Source organism: Anopheles arabiensis, chromosome X (assembly GCF_016920715.1).
Source record: "Anopheles arabiensis isolate DONGOLA chromosome X, AaraD3, whole genome shotgun sequence".
Taxonomy (NCBI): Eukaryota; Metazoa; Arthropoda; class Insecta; order Diptera; family Culicidae; genus Anopheles; species Anopheles arabiensis.
Window position 1 is genome coordinate 24,476,632 of NC_053519.1, and position 22,041 is coordinate 24,498,672.

At 43.4% G+C, this 22,041-nt stretch overlaps 1 protein-coding gene and 1 long non-coding RNA gene across 2 annotated transcripts in view; one reads left to right on the forward strand and one right to left on the reverse strand.

Annotated features, from left to right (window-relative positions):
- Positions 1-21,342, forward strand: part of LOC120905753 (breast carcinoma-amplified sequence 3 homolog) — a 165,624-nt gene extending 144,282 nt beyond the window's left edge. Inside the window, exons 7-8 of the mRNA XM_040316834.1 lie at positions 20,036-20,143; positions 20,300-21,342. Coding sequence (XP_040172768.1) covers positions 20,036-20,082 — 47 coding nt within the window. The 3' untranslated portion in view covers positions 20,083-20,143; positions 20,300-21,342. The remainder of the gene's footprint in view (positions 1-20,035; positions 20,144-20,299) is intronic.
- On the reverse strand, positions 5,157-5,660 carry LOC120905757. The gene is made up of 3 exons (XR_005739938.1): positions 5,605-5,660; positions 5,352-5,475; positions 5,157-5,215 (listed from the first exon to the last, which is right to left on the reverse strand). It is a non-coding gene; the product is annotated as an uncharacterized LOC120905757 (long non-coding RNA).
- Positions 21,343-22,041: the final 699 nt, after the last annotated feature.

Sequence of the window (22,041 nt, forward strand, 5' to 3'; positions counted from 1 at the left end):
ACCGATAACTGTGCGTCGAAGATCTCGTATCCAGAACCTTGCCCGAAATTCTGCCATAACTAGGTCCGTACCGGCGCGGTAATTGTATTCATGAAGATACCGTACAATAGTGTACAATTTAGTCATTTCTGCGTTCCCCAATCGTCCCTTCACGCGTATCAGGTTGTCTCGAACGATCGAGTTGAGAGGACCTTTTGAGCTAGCCTGTCCAGATTCGTGCATTTCTCGTACCTCATTGGGGAATGCTGTGGCCTGCATTACCCGTAGCAACAATCGAAGTCCGGATTCCAATTCGTCCAGCAGCAAGGGACCAGTTTTTCTTTCCACCGTAGAAGAGGTCACACGGAGCCTGGCAGAATTAACTTTGAAGTTGTGGATGATTCTGCTAAGCCATGCGAAATGTCGCCTCGTCTTAATGAAGGAATTGTGGTACTTATATTGAGCTATCAAATCTTCACAAGCGGGGCCTACGGTTGCCGCTAAAGCTTGTGGTGGGGCTGCAACCTCTTCTGATATGGTCTCGAAACCATCATTGGTTTGTGGGCAGGAATCTGTAATGATAAAATTCGGACCGTTTAACCAGAATTTCATATTTTCCCCCCTCACCAATTTGCTAGCTGGAAGTCCCCTGGATACGATGTCTGCCGGGATTAGCTTTGTTGGCACATAGTGCCAATCACATGCATTGGTTGCAGCGCATATCTTGGATACTCGATTTTTTACGAAGACGTCTAATTTCGAATTATCGGAACGTATCCAGGCTAATACGACTTGCGAGTCAGTCCACCATCTAGTTTGTTGGACTCGGGTGCCGAATACGTCCTTTATTTTCACGTAGAGTTCAGCTAGCAAGAGTGCTGCTTGGAGTTCTAGTCTGGGCAAAGTCAGTTCCTTCAGCGGTGCAACTCTTGACTTGGCACATAGGAAACGCGATCGTCTTTCTCCATTACCATCCAAGTAGCGAACGTATATTGCACACCCATATGCTTTTGTTGAGGCATCACAAAAACCATAGATGGTACTATTTTCTGCTTCACTTGGCAGCGCCATTCTTGGGATGTGTAGCTGCCGAAGGACTGGTAGTTGAGCCGCAAACTCGTTCCACTTAGCAAGGGCATGAGGTGGTACAGTTTCGTCCCATGTAAGATTGTCGCGCCATAGATTTTGCATGAGGATTTTTGCGGTGATGATCACGGGATGCAGGATTCCAACTGGATCGTAAAGTTTGGCAATTCTCGCCACTAAGCATCGTTTGGTCATGGAGTTTACGGGCAGGTGGCAATCATTGTCAATGATAAGCTGGAATGTGTCTTCTGAAGGACACCACGCTAGACCCAGCATTTTGATAGCCTGTCTGTCGCCGATTTGCACCGGAGAGTCAAGGTGTTCTTCTGGCACATCATGTACTACTGCAGGGACATTGGATGCCCATTTCCGTAAGGGCATTCCTCTATTCATAAGTGCCCGTTCAATCCCGCAGCTAAGCACACGTAATTCGTCCGGAGTCGCAGCACCCAAGGACAGGTTATCCACGTAGAATGAGCGCTGAATGGCGTCAGCGATTTCCGGATTGGATGAACGCACTTCCTCGCCCGCCTCATATAACGCTCTACACGCAAGATACGACGAGGAGGCCTCGCCGTAAGTGACGGTACGGAGCCGATACATTTGAGCGGTATCTCTTGCATCTTCGCGTCATAATATGCACTGCATCCAGGTGTCCGAGTCAGCTACCCAGATTTGGCGATACATCTTCGCAATGTCCGCTGTAACCACCAGTGTCTGTGGCCAAAAATGCAACCATAAGTGAAGGAGATCCGGTTGTATCACTGGCCCGATGGCTTGTAGGTCGTTAAGCGAAATTCCAGTGGTGGACTTCGCACTCGCGTCGAAGACTTCTCGCAGCTTCGTGGTTGTAGAATCTGGTTTTATCACACACGAATGTGGGATTACGTATCGAACCTTATGTAGTTCGTCTGCCGGTACAGAAGTCATGTGTCTTAGCTCAAGATATTCGCGCATGAACTTTCGGTACTCCTCGTAAGTATCTTCATGCCGAGACAGCTTCCGCTCGAGTGATAATAATCGTCGTTGAGCCTGTTCGATGGAGTCTCCCAGTTGTGTCAACTCCCCCCGTAGGGGAATTCGGACGACGTATCGACCATCCTCAGCAATCTTCGTGTGAGCTCTGAAATGTTCCTCGAGCTCATGGTCTTGTAAAGCTAACCGGTCTGGGACGTCAGGTGGCAGTTCTTCCACCTTCCATAATCGCTCAAGACTCACTTCCAGGTCGTCAATATAGGTCGCCTTATGACAACTCCGTGCGTGGAGATTAGTGGAGGTCATATTGCATAGCAACCCTCCAACTATCCAACCGAATTTGGTGTTTTGTAAAGTGAGTCCATTAGGTAAGCGATGAAGTCCTGCACCGAGCGAGTCATAGCATATTCCGGCCCCTAATATCGCATCAACTGGCCCTGTATGACTGAAGTTTTCATCGGCGAGTCGCTTGCCAGGTGGGAGGCTCAGTTCGTCCTGCTTGATTGTGCGATAGGGTTGCGCACTGAGTTCCGGTATGACGTAGAAATTGGAGCTAAAACGGTAGGACCCATTAATTGCTATGACTTTTGTACGAATTTTATTCGATACAGGAAGTTTACCACTTATCCCCATTAGCGTAATTTTCTCAGACAGTAACGGTAACCTCAACCGTTTCACAACGGACGCCGTGATGGCTTGGATTTGGCACCCAGAATCTAGCAGGCAACGAATTCGTTGCCACTCCCCCAGGCCGTCTTGAATAAGCACCGCAACAGCTGCTAGCAAAACGTGGTTGGCAAGGTTAGAGACGTCACGAGGTGACGCACCAGACAGATGCATTGAACCACACGTAGCGGAACGCTGGGCAGCTGGAGCCATCCTCACTGCTAGGGGATGGCTTAGATTGGAACAGGAGGATACGATACCACCATCATCCATTGCAGGGGATGATGCGCGCACACTTAGCAATGGGTGAGCAGAGCGGGAACGCAAGACACCACGCGGCGACGAAACGGACCGAACGCGTGGATCGGCCATCGCAGAAAGCACGGCACCAGTGCTTGGGGATGGCGGCACGGAGCGGGAACGCGGGGACGGTAGCACGGAGCAGGAACGCAGGACACCACGCGGCGGCGAAACGGACCGAGCGCGTGGATCGGTCATCGCTGAAAGCACGGCACTAGTGCTTTTGGATGGCGGAACGGAGCGGGAACCCGGTAACGGAAGCACGGAGCAGGAACGCCGGACACCACGTGGATCGGCCATCGCTGAAAGCACGGCACTAGTGCTTGTGGATGGCGGCACGGAGTGGGAACGCGGCGACGGAAGCACGGAGCAGGGACGCCGGACACCACGTGGTGGCGAAACGGAATGTGGTTGTCACTTCGCAGCTTCGGAAGATTTCACGTGCAAAAGAGTATGATGCTTTTGTCTACACACTTGGCATCTTTTGTTGCTGGGGCACTGCGAAGCGGGGTGCTGGCTGGAAAGGCAATTCACGCACTTGCCTTTGCTCATCACGTAGTTGATGCGTTCTCATTCCGACCGAACCTGCAGCTCTGGACACAGCGGGCCCGTGTGGCTCGGCTTGTCGCACGCATAGCAGCGTCGCGTGCCTGGCTGGTGATTCACCGAGCTGTATCTAGTTCGCTGAGTTTGCGGGGTTGGCGTCTGACTGGTACTTACTGTATCCACCGTGGCTACGAATGCCGCACGTATTGGGCGCTTGCTACTAGTAGAAGCGCGGTCAGGACGGGACGCGGCGCTTTTCCGCGGCTCATAGTAGAGTGAACTCGACAACCTATCGAGCTCGTCGCGCAGTTCCTTCCACGTCGGAATGGTGTGGACGTCCAGCCAGCATTCCATCCTCCACCACGCTAGGCCGTTGTCCGCTTGCGCCTGCAATTTGCTTCGCTGCGGAGGTTGATGTTTCGACCACATCTATTATCCGCATAAGCCCGTTGGAAGACGCCACAGTCATTTTTGGAAGGTCTCTGAGATAGTTAAAGTGGCTGAGGAAAGCTACCCGTTTCTTGTAGAACCTTTCCTCCAACTTACTCCATGCCCTTTCGAAGGGCATGCCAGCGTTTTCGAAGGCTTCGCAACTGTGCCGCGCAATATCGCACCGATCGAAATACTTTATAAGGAACGCGTACCGCTCCGCATCACCTGTCAAACCGACAATCCGCTTTTCGAACCGTCCCGCGAACGCTGGCCATTCCGAAGGATCACCGTTAAACTTCGGAAGTTCGATACGCGGAAGGTGATCGGAGCGGGAAGGGGTTGATGCAAGTGTTACATCTAACTGCGGAGTAGGCGGCACTTCCACCGCATACACTTTCCTCAGTTCGGTTTTCACTTGCGCGTAGGCCTCAACGAACGTATCGCGTCGCGGTTGCGGACCCGATATTGCTTCCAGCTGCAACAGCGCTTTGTTGCCTTCGCTCCACAATAACGCTGCGATCTCATCCTTACTCTTAGTCATTTGCTGGCTCAATCTACCTTCGCGCACTTGCGATAAAATGTTTTGCAGCGCACTTTCTAGGCCTGTCAGTTGGCGAGTCGCTTCCAACTTGATCCGCTGGTTTTCGTCTGCCTTTTGATCCTCCGTTGGCATATTGCCTTCTTTTCACTAGCACGTAGCACAACTCACTATTATTTCACCTTTTTCACGTAGCAAAATCACGCCGGGGTCACCAAATGTTCTCTCACGAAGTCGCAAAAAAAAGGATAAAAAAACACTAGGACGTAGAATGTCTTTAAAACGTTATAATAATACCATTTATTCCTCTCAACTACACGTATACGAAATGCTCGATCGATCCGCTGATCGATCGCACGAAGCCCACGATAGCCGATTCCCCAGGATGCTGAGAGAGAATTTACGCGCAAAATTCTCTCTCACGCACGCTCCCACATGACGTATCGATAACCTGACGTGGGGGCACGAGGTTATCGGGTCAAAGTGCGTTTCGGAACGCAAGCGCAATCTTTCGAAACGCATTCGAAAGATGCTGTTCAAAACCGGTGACCGTTTCGCCGTTGACGGTTTCGAACCTCATCGATTCACAAGACCAGACGTGAAATCGGCTGATGCAAATTGTGGACCGTTGTGTTATAAACTGCAAATAGTTCATCCAGTAAACCATCCAGTTTGTTGTAGTTGATGTGGTTACTGTAGGGATTGAGATAGGACAGCGAAATAATAATAAAAAAGGAAGCAGGCGATAAACTAATATATCAGTTGAATGAGAAGGATTAATACTGATAGGAACGGTTAATAATAATATTCAAAACAAAAATTGAATTACCCTTGCAAGAAAATATTTAATTAATTAATCAAGCAATTTGCTTGAAAGGGCGAAAGAGCGTCAAGCGCAAGACAGGCCGGGCGAAACCGGAAAGTAAAGGAAGTTGGAGAAGACGGACGTCAGTCTTGTGGTTGATCGATTGTAGTAAGGTTGTGGGGAGGTTGAAAGCGAGGAAATAAAGAAAAAAAAAGTTTGATAAAAATGAAATAAATAGTTTTGTGAAAGAAAAATGTCCATCGATCACGACAGTTACCTTTACCTCGAACCATTTGCTGAATGCATCCACAACTGCTAATAGCATAGCGCCTGCCACGGGACCTGCATAGTCAATATGTATGCGTTCCCAAGGTGCGTTAGGGTATTCCCAATGGTGTTTGTTGAATTTTGGTGGACTTGTGGCTTGTCGTGCACATTCTGTGCAGGATTTAGCTGTTTGCTCGGTTTCAGAATCAATTCCTGGCCAATAGACGTATGATCGTGCCAACCCTTTCATTTTGACGATTCCAATGTGAGCTGCATGTAAATCGTTCATTATGGCTTTGCGCAGGGAAGCCGGAATTACGACGCAATGCTCGAACATCAGGCAGTTCGCTTTTAGGGTATATTTTAACTCGGGTGCTTTATAACCCATTCTCGCGAGGTCTCTACTGTGTTCAAGATCTTGGATTATTTTGCCTAGTTGGATGTCTTTGCGCGTTTCACGTGCAATGTGTGCTACTCTAATTGGGAGTTGCTGAATCTGTTTGAGATAAAAATGATCGAATTCATCATTCATATTTCCTCCCTCGTGTGAAAATAGTCTGTTGCTCTTATTTTCTGTTGGCGCATTTGGGATTCTGGAACAGTAATCGGCGTTTGTATTTTGATTTGTGGGCCTGTAGACAATCTCGAAATTGAAATGTGCCAGATAGTCGGCGAAGTTGGCCATTCGACAAATGCACAAAGTAGGCAAAGACTTTTCCGGGTGCAGTATTTGAGTAAGGGGCTTATGATCAGTGATTAGAGTGAATTTTCGCGCATAGAGGTAATGGAAAAACTTTTTCACTGCCCACACTATCGCAAGAGCCTCCTTATCAATCATAAGGTTCCGTTGTTCAGTTTGCGACATTGTACAACTGGCATACGCGATCGGTCGTTCTGATCCATTGCTCAATCGATGTGAGAGAACAGCGCCGAGACCGGTTTTGCTAGCGTCTGTTGCGAGAATCAGTGGTAACGATGGATCGTACTGCATCAGCACTTGTGGTGAAATTAGCGCAAGTTTTATGTCTTGGTAGGCCTTCTCTGCTGCTTGTGTCCACTCAAAAGGATCGATAAGCAGTACATCTCGAAGAGGACGTGCCCTACAAGAGAGATTGGGTATGAATGAGGAATAATAAGTTGCCTTACCAATAAATAATTGTAGTTCCTCTGGTGTAGTTGGTGTTGGAGCGTCGCGTATGGCTTTTATGCGTTTGTCTGATTTGTGCAGGCCGTGACGATCGATGCAATGACCCAAGCATTCGAGGGATGATGTCGCAAATATGCATTTGGAACGATTTAGTCGAAGACCGTTTCGTCGTATTTGCTCCAATGTCTCGTTCAGCGCTGCTAGCATCTCTTCGAAGTCTTTCGCAAAGACAATTACGTCGTCAAAAAAACTGACAACATTAACAAACCTTGAAGGATCGTCTCCATACACCGCTGCCAAATAGCTGGTGGAACGGCTAACTACTTTCTTCTTAAAAATAAATAATTTTTTTTTTTGATATAACGCCAAACCAACTAAAAGTTTATTGCACGAGCCAAATCCACCACCAAACCACCTGATAACCGTTACCAAAGTGCCGCGTCTTTTTTTCGCCATCGCGCCGCAAAACCGCTCGATCATCGTACCGCTTTGTCCGATCGCTCGCTCTCTCGGTTTTCGGTTCGCTCGTTCTCCTCTCACAACTATCCGCAATATTTATTCTCACGGCCGCCCCTTTAGCCGCAGCTACACGTAGCCTTATCGAAAACGGATCGTAGCGGGCAAGGTCGCTACATGTCATTACACTTTTCTTTCGGAAGCAAGAAAATTTGCATATGTGCCTTCTATTTCAAGCCTGCTGCCTGCATATTATCAATTCTGTTCAATTATCCTACCACTTCCGTCGCATAAACGTGCACCGTGCACCAGCAATCGCTTCGTCTCTCATAAAGGATCTCTTGCTTCTTGGCTTATTAGCATCTCTCGCAACCTAAGTATACGGATCGAACAACCTGCTTTGCTGTGCTTATTGTTTCGTCTTATTGTTTCAGGTGCTGTCTAATAATTTGCCGTGTGCTCGTTCAATCCTCTGCTAAGAGCAACCTCTGGGGGAGCATTTGATCAACTCTGTCCTATCAAATTCATCCGCTCAACCGCACCAGATCAACCTTTTAATTGAACATCGAATATTATGCCGCTGTGCCATCAATTCGCCTGCTTGCTTTTCGCTTCCATCCGTGCGTGTAGCGTTCTACCCGTGCGTATAAAGTGTATGTGTGTGTGTACAGTGGTGACGTGTGATGTGTGCCTCAAAGCTGCTTGACGTTTTTTTTTTTTTTTTTTTTTTCGAAATCCTTATTCACTAATTTTACAATTTTTTTCTTATGGATATGCATAAAAAATACTATAATAAGCTTATAAATCGATAACATCCTAATTTTAAACCCGTTCAGCTAAATTTGCATTATTATAAAAATGTTGATGCATATCCATTTACATTATTTTTCTTACCCTAATTTTTACTTTTGCTTAAAGTAGCCCTAGCTATGCCCTATTCTCGATCTGCTCCGTTTTCCCTAATCTGCCTAATCTAAACTTAACCCTAGTGCAGGGCATTTCCTCCTTTTGCACGTGCCTTATCCCGGGCAAACTCGGTATTTTTTTTTAAATCTATTCTTTTTTTTATTTATTTATTATTTTTTTTTTATTCGTTAAACCTCTTCAACCTGTTGTTGTGGACCTTCTCTAGCCTTTTCTGTTTGCATTTCTTGCATCTCTTTTAGCATCTCGTTTTTTGCATCTCTTTTAGTTTTGTTTGCATTTCTTCACAAAAATCGGAGTACAATCTTTTCCTCTCGTTTTTATTATAAATTGATGTTGGCAATCTCGCTTTCCTCCCGAAAACCAACTCATATGGAGTGTACCCTGTCGAAGTGTTTATACACGTATTGTATTCCATAGCGAAATATGGTAATACTTTATCCCAAGTTTTATAATTTTTCCCGACAAATTGTCTGAAATATATTTTTAATTCTCTATTCGCTCTTTCAACTATATTTCCTTGAGGGTGGTATGCAGAAGTATTGATTTTTTTAATTTTTAGTAGCTTACATACATCTTTCATGATCTGGCTCATAAAATTTGTGCCCTGGTCTGTTACTAATTCTATAGGAACCGCTACAAGGCAAATAACCTCCTCTACAAAGGCTTTGGCTACTCTTGTTGCCTCTTGATTTCCCATGGGTGTTACAATAAGATATCTGGAGAGATCATCTTGGATAACCAATCCATATTTGTTTCCTTTCTCCGATACCGAAATCACAATATCCGTGTATACTTTTTCAAAAGGATATTTTGAGGTGGTTGTGATTTGCATAGAAATTTTGTTGCATCTTCCTATCTTATTGAGCTGGCACGATTTACAACTTCTTACCCTTCGATGTCCTTGTCCATCCCCTTCCAAAAGAATAAGTCCTTAATCCTTCTTTTCATTCTTCTGGTTCCTAAGTGGCCTCCTAATGGAGCATCGTGAAACTCCTGAAGAACGGTGTTAATTTCAGATCTTTCTATTTCCACTTTATCAGCACCTGGTGTGTAATTTTGAAATTTTAGTTTTGCTTTTTCTTTTAAATTGTTCAATTTGTCCCTCCTCTGTATTTCTTGTTCACTTGTTTCCCTTTCTATATCCATTTTCATTAAATCTTCCCAGTGATTTGCCTGTTTAGTATCCATCATAGTTTGCCCACCGATACTTTCCTCTACTTCGTTATTTGAAATAAGGTTTTTCTTGATTTGTTGGCGTGTGATGACTGTTACCGTTTTAATTTGTCCATCTTCTTGTATTTCCCTCAGTTTAATTTGAGGAAGCCTTGATAAAAAATCGGCAACCACATTCTCCTTCCCTTTTCTATACCTTATTTCACATTCTAATCCCTGGAGCCTTAATTGCAATCGTGATAAAATTGGAGAATTTTCTTTGAGTCTCCATATTGACACTAGTGGTCTATGATCAGTGTATATGATAAACTTCTGTCCATAGACATAATGTTTAAAGTTCTCTACGGCCCACACGATCGCCAAGAGCTCCTTCTCGATTGGGTGGTATCGTTTCTCTGCTCCCACAAGAGTTTTGCTAGCATAAGCAATTGGCCTTTCAATGGTTTTCTCATTTGAAAGGACTGCTTCGAGAGCGTAATCACTAGCATCAGTGGTGATAACAAAAACATCATTATAGTTAGGACGTACTAATAAAGGCTCAGAAGTAAGAAGTTGTTTTAATTTTTCAAATGCTTGCTGACAGCCTTCATTCCAAACAAAATTTGTATTTTTCTTTAATAATTCATGCAATGGTTTGCGAATATTGGAAACATTTGGAAGAAATTTCCCATAAAAATTAATGGTTCCCAAAAACGAACGTAGCTCCTTGAGAGTTTTTGGTATTGGCATATTTAAAATAGATTTAACATTAGCTGATGTAGGTTTAATCCCTTCCTCATTTACAGTGTGGCCCAAATAGTTTATTTGTTTATGAAGAATTTTACATTTTGATGGTTCAATCTTGAGGTTGTGCTGTTTTAATCCGTTCAGAACTTTCTCCAAATTGAGATTATGTTCCTCTTCTGATTCCCCAAACAATATCGTCCAAGTACACGAATGCCTTAACGGGTTGTATAGCGTAAAGAACAGTGTTCATAAGTTTCTGAAAAGTTGAAGGACTATTTTTCAAACCCATTGGCATTCTTAAAAACTCATAATGTCCTTTGGACGTTGAAAATGCTGTTTTCGCAGCGTCTTTACGTGCTATCGGTATTTGGAAAAACCCTGATTTTAGATCAATTGTGGAAAAATATTTACTTTGGCCAATGTTATCCATTATATCATCTATCCGAGGAATTGGATAAATGAAAGGCTTTGTAATTAAATTAAGAGCTCGAAAATCAACAACAATCCGGTATTTTCGTTCCCCATCAACATCAGATTTTTTCGGTATGCACATCACGGGAGCATTCCAAGGGCTTTTACTAGGTCTTATAATTTGTTGCTTTAACATTTTCTCTATATGTAACTCCATAATCGTATTTAATGCTGCCGGAAATCTATATTGGCGTTTGTAAATAGGAATATTAGAGTTTGTTTCTATTTCATGTGATGCTGCATCTGTATATGTTAAATTATCCCCTGGCAAATAAAATATATTTTTAAAATCATTAATGATATTTTTTATATCTTTCGCTGTAGTCTGTTCTAAATGATCAAGACTAATTTTTCTCAACAATTCCACATATCTTTCAGAACCTATCAGTTGTATTTCCTTACTTGTTTCAACTACATCACAATCTGTTTCTTGTTTCTCAATATGTGGAAGTAGTTCGAAATCTTCTGGTGGGGAAGCTAAATCGCATTCAATGCTATCAATGGGTAATTTTTCAATATTACTTTCATTGACCTCTTTGTTGCGACGATCATAAACAAACAGAGTAGAACTGTCACCGCGGCTGACAGCCAAATATTCAGCACTTGCGATCGCGAGAGATTCCACAATCTCACCTACAGAGGGCACTGTAACGGGTCCGGGTACAGGGAAGGCGAATGACCTTAGGATTAGGAATCGGGTTCCTCGCCATCGCGATTTAAACAGTAGCATCACGACAGCGAGCGAGAATAGTCAAAAACTTTTTAAAGGTGTACAAAAACCGCCACAGAATAAAGTTTCCACCCAAAGCGAAACTCGGCGAATAAACATTTTTTGACTCCTATGAGAAAACAATTTCTATTCCGTTACGCGACTAGTTCGGGAGCTAACAAGCCTTAAAAAAGTTTTTTTTTAGCAATAAGTGCAAAGACTTTTATCGCGAATATTCCAAATTACTTATCGAAGAGTAAATTATTCGTTTATCAAATTACGAAAGTTCCGGGAGTGAAGCCGGGAGAAATAAAAGTTTACGCGAGTGTACACTTGTGAAATGTCCGAGCAGATGAGGAAAGCTATCGGCGCAGTGAGTGATCGTCGCTCATCGCCGAAAGTGCAAGGTGAACCGGGCGAGAAAACCGCAACAGCGGTAGCAGCGCAAGTTCGTCGACCCAAGAGCGAGAGGATAATGGCGGCAAAAGTTAGCCAAAATCGCGATCCTGCAGCCCCCTTAGAGGTGGCATGCGAAAAACAGGAAAGCAAGCCTCTTCACCCCAGCGATGAGCCGTGCTCATCCCACCATCCTCGTAAGGCTGGTTCATCGAAGCACGAACGATCTTCGACTACAGCGAAATGCTCGGCATTAGAGCGCCGCGTGAACGAAGAGGTAGAGAAAGAAGTAGACAGTGGAAAGCACGAGGACGGGTCGCTATATCCCAACGGCGAGCAGAGTGCATCGCGGCATTCCAGCAAGGCTGCTTCTTCGAAGCGAGAATGGTCCTCAACGTCCTCAAAACATTCGGCATTAGAACGCCTGGTAAGGGAGCAAGCTGTAATATGTTTGATGGCTGTTACGGTCGCCATGTGGTATGTTTTGAGATAGTCACAGTATGTTAGATTTTGGGTCGATCGCAATGTAGTAACTTTGAACTCGCGTTGGTCAGGGTGGCCTTCGTCATCGTTTGCCGAATTTAGTAGAACTGAGGTGGATACTGTTCCGAAGCGGACTTTCGACACTTGATCGTCCAGGCGATCATAGAAACCTTTAGGAGGTTTCCCTTACTGGAAACGTTGGAGTTTAGAGGCCTTACCTTGGGCAGGGGGACATATCTAGACTCTTTAAATGAGAACTCGATAGATGTAGGATGGGCATAGTCCTATCCTGACAGTCCTAACGAATCTGACCTGCCATGATCGGAGTTGGTTTTATTTATACTCAAAAGAAGTTAAGGGTTTCTTACATTTGGTTCCGGGTTGTATGTTGAAAAGTTATTGTTTTCACTAAGCTAGTTACGTTTGTCTTTTGTTGACAAGAACGATGGTTCTTGTCACTAAGTTCCTGTTTTGGGTTATAAAACATAAACTGTTCCTGCTTATGTTGTACGTTTCGGTTGGTTCTGTTAAGTGTGTCACAATTGTTTTTATATGAACGGTGTGGCCTGAGCTCTTCCGGGTGTGTATGGTATGATCTGATTTACTGCGTGTGTTATAATGAATGTGTTACAATGGTGTGATTTGGCTTTCCAATGTGTCTATAGCTGATAGTGTGTATTATAATTAGTTCTGTATAGCAGATATGCTACACCTCCCCCCTTTGATAGAATAACGTAAATAATGAAATTGTTTGAAGTTATTCTTTTCATTTAATTAAATTGATTTTTTTTTGCTATGCTTTTTGTGGTTTAGTAATAAAATCATTTCTTATCTCTTAAGGTGGGTAATATTTTATGTAAATAGATCTATTGTTTAGAGATAAAGAATTGGGAATATTTAATTTTCCTATTAAATATTTAGATTTTCCTATAATTTGTTTGTTAGGCTCACATCTAGAGTTTTCTGCTTTTATAGATATTATGACTTTTAGCATGGAGATAACATTATGAAATTTTACTAGGAGCTCTTTTAGATACTTTTCGTAAGCAATAGTTCTTCTTGATTCTTTTACGTTTACATCACATAATGTGGAATAATTCATTTTTCTAGCCTTTTTATCCTGGCAATATAATTCATTGCTTGATTCATTTATATGATTCTTCTTTGATTTGATGCTACGTTTTGTTCTCTTTACATGTTTTAGCTCGGTTGTATCATTTTTGTTGCAAGAAATCTCATCATTTATTTCCATTTTGTCTAGCAGTAATAAACTATCTGTCACTTGTTCTTCAACAATATTTTTCTCATTGTCATTACTTGTTGTAATCATTTGTATATGTTGTTTGTTTTCATGTTTATTATAATGTTTAGTATCATTTTCATATTCTTTTGTTAAGTTATTATTTTCTTTAATTATTCTTTCAGAGTCGCTTCTTGACTTATTCATATCATTAATTGTTTCATCATTCAATGCATTTCTTCTTGTTGATCTATCTTCAAGTTTTTTGTTTATATAATTCGATTTGCTTTTAATATTTTTATAATATTTTTGAGTACGATCGTTCATTTGAATAGTATTTGTATAGTCTTCGTAATTTTGATTATTGAATTGTGTATGATTGTTTTGTTCTGTTCTTACATAACAGCATTGGATTTTATTGGAATTGTTCTGACTACTGTTGTTATAGTTGTATTCGCGATTATTATATCCTTGGTTAATTTGACTCATACTACTACAATCGCTTAACTGATGGTGGCGTTTATAGAAACTGAAATTGTTATTATTTCTATAACTGAATTTGTTGGATGGTGTTTTAGTTGTTATTGATTGATTAAAATTTGGGTAAATTTGATAATTAACTTGGGTATCTTTGTGTTGAAAATCCCTATTGTTGTTTCTGTTGTTGTTCTGTGCATATCTTACGGGTGGGAACCTGGGTAGGTTTTGTGTCTGAAATCTATTATTATTTTGGAATTTGTTGAAATTATTCCTTCCTTGGTAGTTGTTTCCATGCTCTCTGTTGTTCCTGTTAGCGTTTGCATATAGGATCTTTATACGATCATTATTTCCCTTTTTCATTCTGTCTTCTAGCTCCAACTCTACTGCTCGCTCTATTGCTTCATGCAAGGTTTCGAATTTACTCGATCTCATTATGATTTTGGTCTCGAAATTTTTGAGTCCATAACTCAATGCACTGATTCCTGATTTACTTGCCTTTTTTCTTGCTACTTCTGGCGCTATCTCTTCTGCAATGTATGCTTCTTCTAGTTGTTGCGTTAATTTTTCAATAACGCTTTCAAAATCTTCTATCCTTCCAATCTGTTTAGTATTGTCCATTTTCAATACTAAGATCTCTGGTGTTACCTTTATGCTGCACCTGTCTTGTAATTTGCTAATTATATCTTCGATTGAGGTTGGGTTTTCCCCTACGACAATTCGCGCTTTTCCTGTAAGACGTCCTAATACTAGTTCTATTATTGTTTCTTTATTTTCCGGATTTACTATTTGATTTAGTACGTTTAAATTTGACACCATACTTTTCAAATCCTTCTCATTACCATCATACTTCGATATGAGAGAAGTGGTGATTTTAATTAATTCCATAATGTCAGCCATTTTGTCTGGTTTAGTTTCTATTGTTAGTCAAATTGCCTAAAGAGGCAGAGCCTACATTTGTTCAGCTGTTTCACCTGATCATAATTTATGTCTGATTCTTCTATCTTCTCTAACAATTTTTGCATCGTTCAATTTGTTATTGTTAGTATTGTCACAGTCTATAGACAATTTAAGTAAATTCCTAGCCTGTTTTTGCTGTTTTTGCAACTTTATGCAGTCTGATCAGTAAAATTTCGTATTTACGGTACCTTTTTTTGAATACATAGCATGTATCTTTGTTGTTGCTGCTCATGATGATGCCTCGTTACCGGTGCTTGGTGTTTAATCGATGCTTGGTGTTTACTCGATGTCTGATAAGAATTTCTACGATGTCATCAGTCGTCACTCGACGTCTTGTCGAGGTTGGGACCCTATGTCCATTCGCGCATGCCAATCCATATTGGGCAGTGAACTCGCCTTGTCTTCTCGTCTTCCACGTTGGGAACGGTTGTTCCATTCAATCACACTGGTTACATCTCGTGGACTGTATTCTCGCCATTCATTCTATCACCTTTCCGATGAACATCACTTCTACATAGGTATTGCTTATGGTTTCACTGCACTGCTTCTCATTACTCATGACATCATTATTTCCGTTTACTTTAGTTTTGGGGTCGATGCGATGTTCCTCACTTCAAGGTAGCTCTAGTTTGCAAACTGATCGCTTAAGGGTTTATTCATAATGTTATTGTATGTTTTGAGATAGTCACAGTATGTTCGATTTTGGGTCAATCGCAATGTAGTAACTTTGAACTCGCGTTGGTCAGGGTGGCCTTCGTCATCGTTTGCCGAATTTAGTAGAACTGAGGTGGATACTGTTCCGAAGCGGACTTTCGACACTTGATCGTCCAGGCGATCATAGAAACCTTTAGGAGGTTTCCCATACTGGAAACGTTGGAGTTTAGAGGCCTTACCTTGGGCAGGGGGACATATCTAAACTCTTTAAATGAGAACTCGATAGATGTAGGATGGGCATAGTCCTATCCTGACAGTCCGAACGAATCTGACCTGCCATGATCGGAGTTGGTTTTATTTATACTCAAAAGAAGTTAAGGGTTTCTCACATTTGGTTCCGGGTTGTATGTTGAAAAGTTATTGTTTTCACTAAGCTAGTTACGTTTGTCTTTTGTTGACAAGAACAATGGTTCTTGTCACTAAGTTCCTGTTTTGGGTTATAAAGCATAAACTGTTCCTGCTTATGTTGTACGTTTCGGTTGGTTCTGTTAAGTGTGTCACAATTGTTTTTATATGAACGGTGTGGCCTGAGCTCTTCCGGGTGTGTATGGTATGATCTGATTTACTGAGTGTGTTATAATGAATGTGTTACAATGGTATGATTTGGCTTTCCAATGTGTCTATAGCTGATAGTGTGTATTATAATTAGTTCTGTATAGCAGATATGCTACAAAGCCCTGCAGGTCAAACTTCTGATAGCCGAAAAGGAAAAAATGATGGCTGAGAAGGAGAAAAAGGCGACGGAGGCCAAACTAAAATGTAAATTGGTTGCTCTGGAACTGCAACACGAGACCCAGAGAAACAACCTCGAGGAGGCGATCAGTTTGAAATGCTCCATAAGCATCAGTGGTGTGTCCAAAACGGCAGAGTGGGTGCAAGAGCAATCTGAATTTGTCGAGCCGCAAAGGTGTTCTAGCTACAATCCCATGTTGCAAGATGAGCAACAACTAGAAGCTGCAGCCGGACCAGTAATGGCTGCTGCGAAATGGAGGCCAGCGGACCACATAGCGGCTAGGCAGGTATGGCCAAAAAAACTACCCTCTTTTTCAGGGAAACCGCGAGAGTGGCCAAAATTCCACAACTATTTTGTGGAATCAACAAAAGCCTGCGGACTTTCTCCAGTCGAAAATGCAGCCCGGTTAGAAGAGTGTCTCACAGGACCTGCACGAGACGCTGTCGAAGGATGGCTCGATAATCCTACGTCAGTGCCGCTCGTGATCAAAACGCTGCAGCGACTGTACGGGCGACCTTCACTCGTCGTGAAGGATCTGCTGGAAAAGGTACGGCGCACACCCAGGCCAGAACAGCTACACGAGCTCATCACGTTTGGACTGGCGGTACTACATTTGAGCGACCATCTTAGCAACGCAGACTTGGCACATTACCTCTCTAACCCGGAGCTGTTAGAAGAACTGGTGGAAAAACTACCTGCAACGAGACAGTTAGAATGGGTGAGATACAGCAAGAAATACCTACATCCAACATTGAAGGAGTTTGGCATGTTTATGGACAAGCTGGTTGACGAGGCTAGTGCAGTCACGAAGTACGTTCAACCGAAGGCCAATGTACATCGCCCAGCACATCGCATGCACGTGCATAGCTGTGCAAGTAGTGAAATGTCTGTTGTACTAAGCACACCACCTCGCGAGAGACAAACACCTACACTCGAAATTCCTTCGACACCGTGTCACCTGTGCAAGAACACGGGTCACAAACTAAGAGAATGCGAAGCGTTCAAGCGCATGTCTCCCGTGGAACGTGTTGAGGCTGTGACACGGATGAAGCTGTGCCGCAACTGCCTTGCAAGCCACGGAACGAAGCCTTGTCGGTCGAAATTCTCCTGTGGCGTCCCGGGTTGTGGTGAACGGCATCACAGCTTACTGCACCGGTTGATGGAAGGGGCGACCGCCCAAACAGCACAGTGTCAAACGCATCACCATAGTGCGAATTCAACTCTGTTTCGTGTAGTGCCCGTGACGGTATACAATGGGAACAGGCGAGTTGACACGCACGCATTTCTCGATGAAGGTCCATCATTGACGCTGATTGAAGATACTCTAGCTGCGAGTATTGGATTGAAGGGCCATCCGGACCCACTTGAGCTGCAGTGGACCGTCAACGTAAAGCGCAAGGAGGAATCTTCGCGTTTGACCAGCCTTGAGATCTCTGCACGCGGGGGAGAGCGGCGCTATCCAATAGCGGCCACTCATACGGTTAAACAGCTAAGTTTGCCACAACAAAAAAATGATTATTCCACACTGATAAGTTCTTATGACTACTTACAGGATCTGCCAGCTGAACAACACGAAGATGGTATGCCGAGAATCCTTATCGGCTTGGAGAACGTGCACCTACTTACACCGCTGGAGTCTCGGTCTGGTCAATCTGGAGGACCGATCGCAGTGAGGACGGTGTTAGGATGGTCGGTTTACGGGCCACATAAGAAAAACACCACCAAGCGTCAGCCAACGACTGCCAACAGCAACAGTGCGAGCCAGCAGCAGGATTTATCGGCCCCTATCGGACTTGTGCCGGAGATGAACGCAGTATCGCTGCTTTGTGATGATCATGCTGTGGCAAACCAGCAGCACCCTTGCAACTTCTCTTCACCAACGGCAACGGCCGCCAGCTACCGTACCATCAGAGGCGTTGACTACCATCCAGTGGCGGATCTAACGGTAGGCGGACTAGGCGGTCGCCTGGGGCCCCGCTGATTTAGGGGCCCCGTAGATCGCCATTGTATAGTATGCCGTATGGACAGAGTACTAGCGACAAGGGCCCCCGGAAGGATGGGGCCCCAAAGCTGGCGAATCATTTTCACCCCCCCCCCGGCAGCTAAAATTTTAGAGCCTGTGACTGATGATCCAAGGGGCCCCCGACTGTTCAATCTCGCAACAGTGCTGCTTCCACCCCCCCCCCCCGCCACAACAACATTTACCATGTACAAGGGGCCTCAACTCGTCTTTCCGCCTAGGGCCCCCGATACCCTTAATCCGCCACTGCTACCATCATCACCGAGTGATGAATCCGGGTGGTGAGGTAGTATCCATCACCGAAAACTCACAGCAGGAATAGCAGCGTCGACGAATCCTGACACCCTCCAGCAGCACGGGGGTCGATAAACAACCGCTATCACGGCCGAATGCAAGCATTTGCAGCCAACCAAACATTTGCAGCAACAATCCCAACAGCAACAATAATGCGTACGATACACAACAGCCGTAGCGCATATCCCGCACAAACTCAATGGCATCGGCCATTACGATTGCATTACCGCTACGATAGCAGACGGAAAGCGAAACACAAAAAAGTTATACGACTAGGAAGCGCAAATCAGGAAGGGAAGTTATTTTATAGATCGCCAAATTTAAACAGTAGCATCACGCAGCGAGCGAGAATAGTCAAAAACTTTTTAAAGGTGTACAAAAACCGCGACAGAATAAAGTTTCCACCCAAAGCGAAACTCGGCGAATAAACATTTTTTGACTCCTATGAGAAAACAATTTCTATTCCGTTACGCGACTAGTTCAGGAGCTAACAGTGGAAAAATATTTACTTTGGCCAATGTTATCACCAGCTCATCCCAGTTGGCCCTGGTGCTTTGAATGAGGCGACATCGGAGAAGCTGAACGCTTCGTGGACGTGTTGTGTTTAGATTAGGAGCGGGCGTGTTGTGTGCAGATCTCGATCGGCGAAGTGCTGTAGTGATTTTGTGTAGTGATTGTGTCTATATGTATGTTTTAAGTGTGATTGCATTAGTTTTATGCAACTAAATCATGAGCATCGGTTTCTGTATTGAATACTTCGAAAGTATTTATACAAGTGTACAAAATACAGTGTAAATGGGATGAACTAGTTTCGTTTAAAGGTGTGGAACTTTGTACGTTATAATAGGTCCTTTGTTTTTGTGTGGTGTGTAAACATTAAGCAAGATTGATATCAGTGCTGGAGTGATTTCTTTACTGAATAAAATAGTGTACAAATATTGTTTTAAAAAACTGTGTGTTTTGTGTATTTTTTGGTAGCAAAAAAATATCACTAAAGTGCAAAAAGGTAAGGAATCAGTGATTGCGTTGAAAGGAAATTTCTCAGCTACGATGTTCTTCTTTTTTTTGTTTTTTTCCCGATGTATTCGCTTCCGCATTCTTCATAATGTGCATATGATTGTTCCTAGGTTCCGCTAACAATGTGTTTTAGACGATGCAGTTGCATAATGTGAACAAAACGATAATGTGTAAATATGATGATGTAATTTCCCTGCCTGGTTGTCTGGCTGGCTGATTGGATGGCAGAACGGCTCACTGGCTGGTTAGTGCTGACTAAAATCGGATGCGCTTGGCCCCTCGCCGGAGTGCCGGGTGCATCATACATTGGTGTTCCGTTGCTAGTGTTCGGCTGAGCAGATATTTTGTAATATTTTATCATCGAAAACCCTCACCGCTCATTTCTTTCCTTTTTATGCATTGTATATTTTTCATCAGTAGGATCTGATCTCGTTTAATTTTTTTATTTATTTATTTATTTATTTATTTATTTATTTATTTATTTATTTATTTTTTTAGAAATTGAAGTACATAAATCGGTCTATCCGTTTATATGGGTTTCATAAGCCTCTTCAATCGTTCAATGGTCAATCAATCATGGTCAGCACTCTTACACTTCAGACGAACGTAAGTATGAACTGAATGAAAAAATATGCTCAGTAATGAATTGTGACATGTTCAAACCCAATTCATAGACAGACCAATTGCATTTGAGTGCAAAAAAAAAACTGCTTATACATTGTTTCATTTTGGTTTTCTCCCTCTCCATCTCTCTCTTGATAGGAATGCCTGGTCGCTAGCTGCAGCTTCCCATCGATGTAGGCACTCGATCTTCGAGGTTTAACTTCACCTGATCTAGCCATCGAACTCGCTGTGCTTTCTTGCTTCTAGTACCGAACTGAGTGCCGCTTTCGAACACCTTGCTGTTGGGGCACGAGTCTGGCATCTTTACAACATGTCCCAGCCAGCGCAAACAGCCATGTCCGACGCGCCATACGGCTTCAGTAAGCTCGTGGTTGATCATTCGCATCCACACCCCATGCTCGAATGCACCGCTTAAGATGATCCGGAGGATGCGTCGTCCGTCGTGTTTCGCCGCTGTCCTTTGCATGCTATAAAGTAATACACCTATTCATCGCAGCACGAGCGCAACGTGATACATCGTGACATCATCCGGAAAACTTGCAGCTGGCGCACGGTGGTGATCTGATTTCGGTTTGCCGATTTCGGTTGGTCCGTGTACGAGCCGACCTTGTTCCGGTACGACGCTGTGCGTTTCGCTCGACTATTTATCGCCCGAGATGGTGCATGGTCAGCCGCACATAAAAACTGTCGATCTATCGAATTTGGGCGTGCTGGCGTACAAGCTGATGTGCGGTAAGGTCCCGGTTTTGGCGACCACGTATGATGAAGCTGCAGTTTAAGATGCCGCCAGATATGACGAAGCCGGCGGCCCATCTGATCTTGGGACTGTTCGTTAAGGATCTGGCCAGCCATATGCCGCTGAAACATGTTGCGTCCATCCCTGGATTCTGCTGCACGTGCACAAAAAGTAAATAGGAATTGCTGCTACCATGTACCATATATCGTTATGTTCTCACTAAGTATGTTTATAAGATACCTGTACCTTTTTGTTTTTTAAACCCTATCTCTTATAAGAAGTAGTGGTATTTGAATTTAATATGAACAAGGCAAGTGTAATGATAAGTAATGATAACTGTTATTTGTGTGTTCACTCAATTGTTATTATACTTTCTTCATGTTCAACATCTGTTATTATTTCAATTATTAACAATAAAATATGGCAAAATATTTTTTAAGCTATAGATCGTCTTTGTATTGAATGAGTGCAATTGATGGGTTTTGCATTATAATGATCATGACCGTGACCAGCCTCTCGGGGTGCCTTTGGTGCCTCAGTTCTGTATGAAGGAGAGCGTAGAAGGGTATGGCTATATTCTTTTCGGCGCCGCCATGCACCTTTCGGTGCAACGATAAGATAGAGTTAATGTTTGGTTTTTGATGATATGTTATATGCTAGGATAATTTGTTCGGCTCTTTATTTAGATGACCTATTCAACTAGCTACATGACGGTGTCATTTGGAACAGGAAAAAAATATTAATCATTCCGTATGCCCTAATGGCAGAAAGCTGGTTTCTGTATAGGTTAAACGTAGTTCTATTCCCTCGCGCAGCACACACCAACCAGTGATTGACTATCCGGTTAGGTGATACGAATAAGTCTTGTAAGCATTTATACATAACGTCAGCATGACCTCGTTTGTCGGCTGTAGCGGAAATAAAGCATAACAATTATTTATTTGTTACGATATAAATAGGAAGAAAGTGCAACGCTGTGCGGCCCCGTGATACAGTTATCAATTCGTACAACCTAATAACATGCCTATCATGGGTTCAAACCTCATACGGTCCGTCCCCCCGTAGCAAGGATCAACTATCCGGCTGCGTGGTACGAAATCAGTTTTGAAAGCCTGTACAGGTCGACATGTTCGCGTCGTTAAGC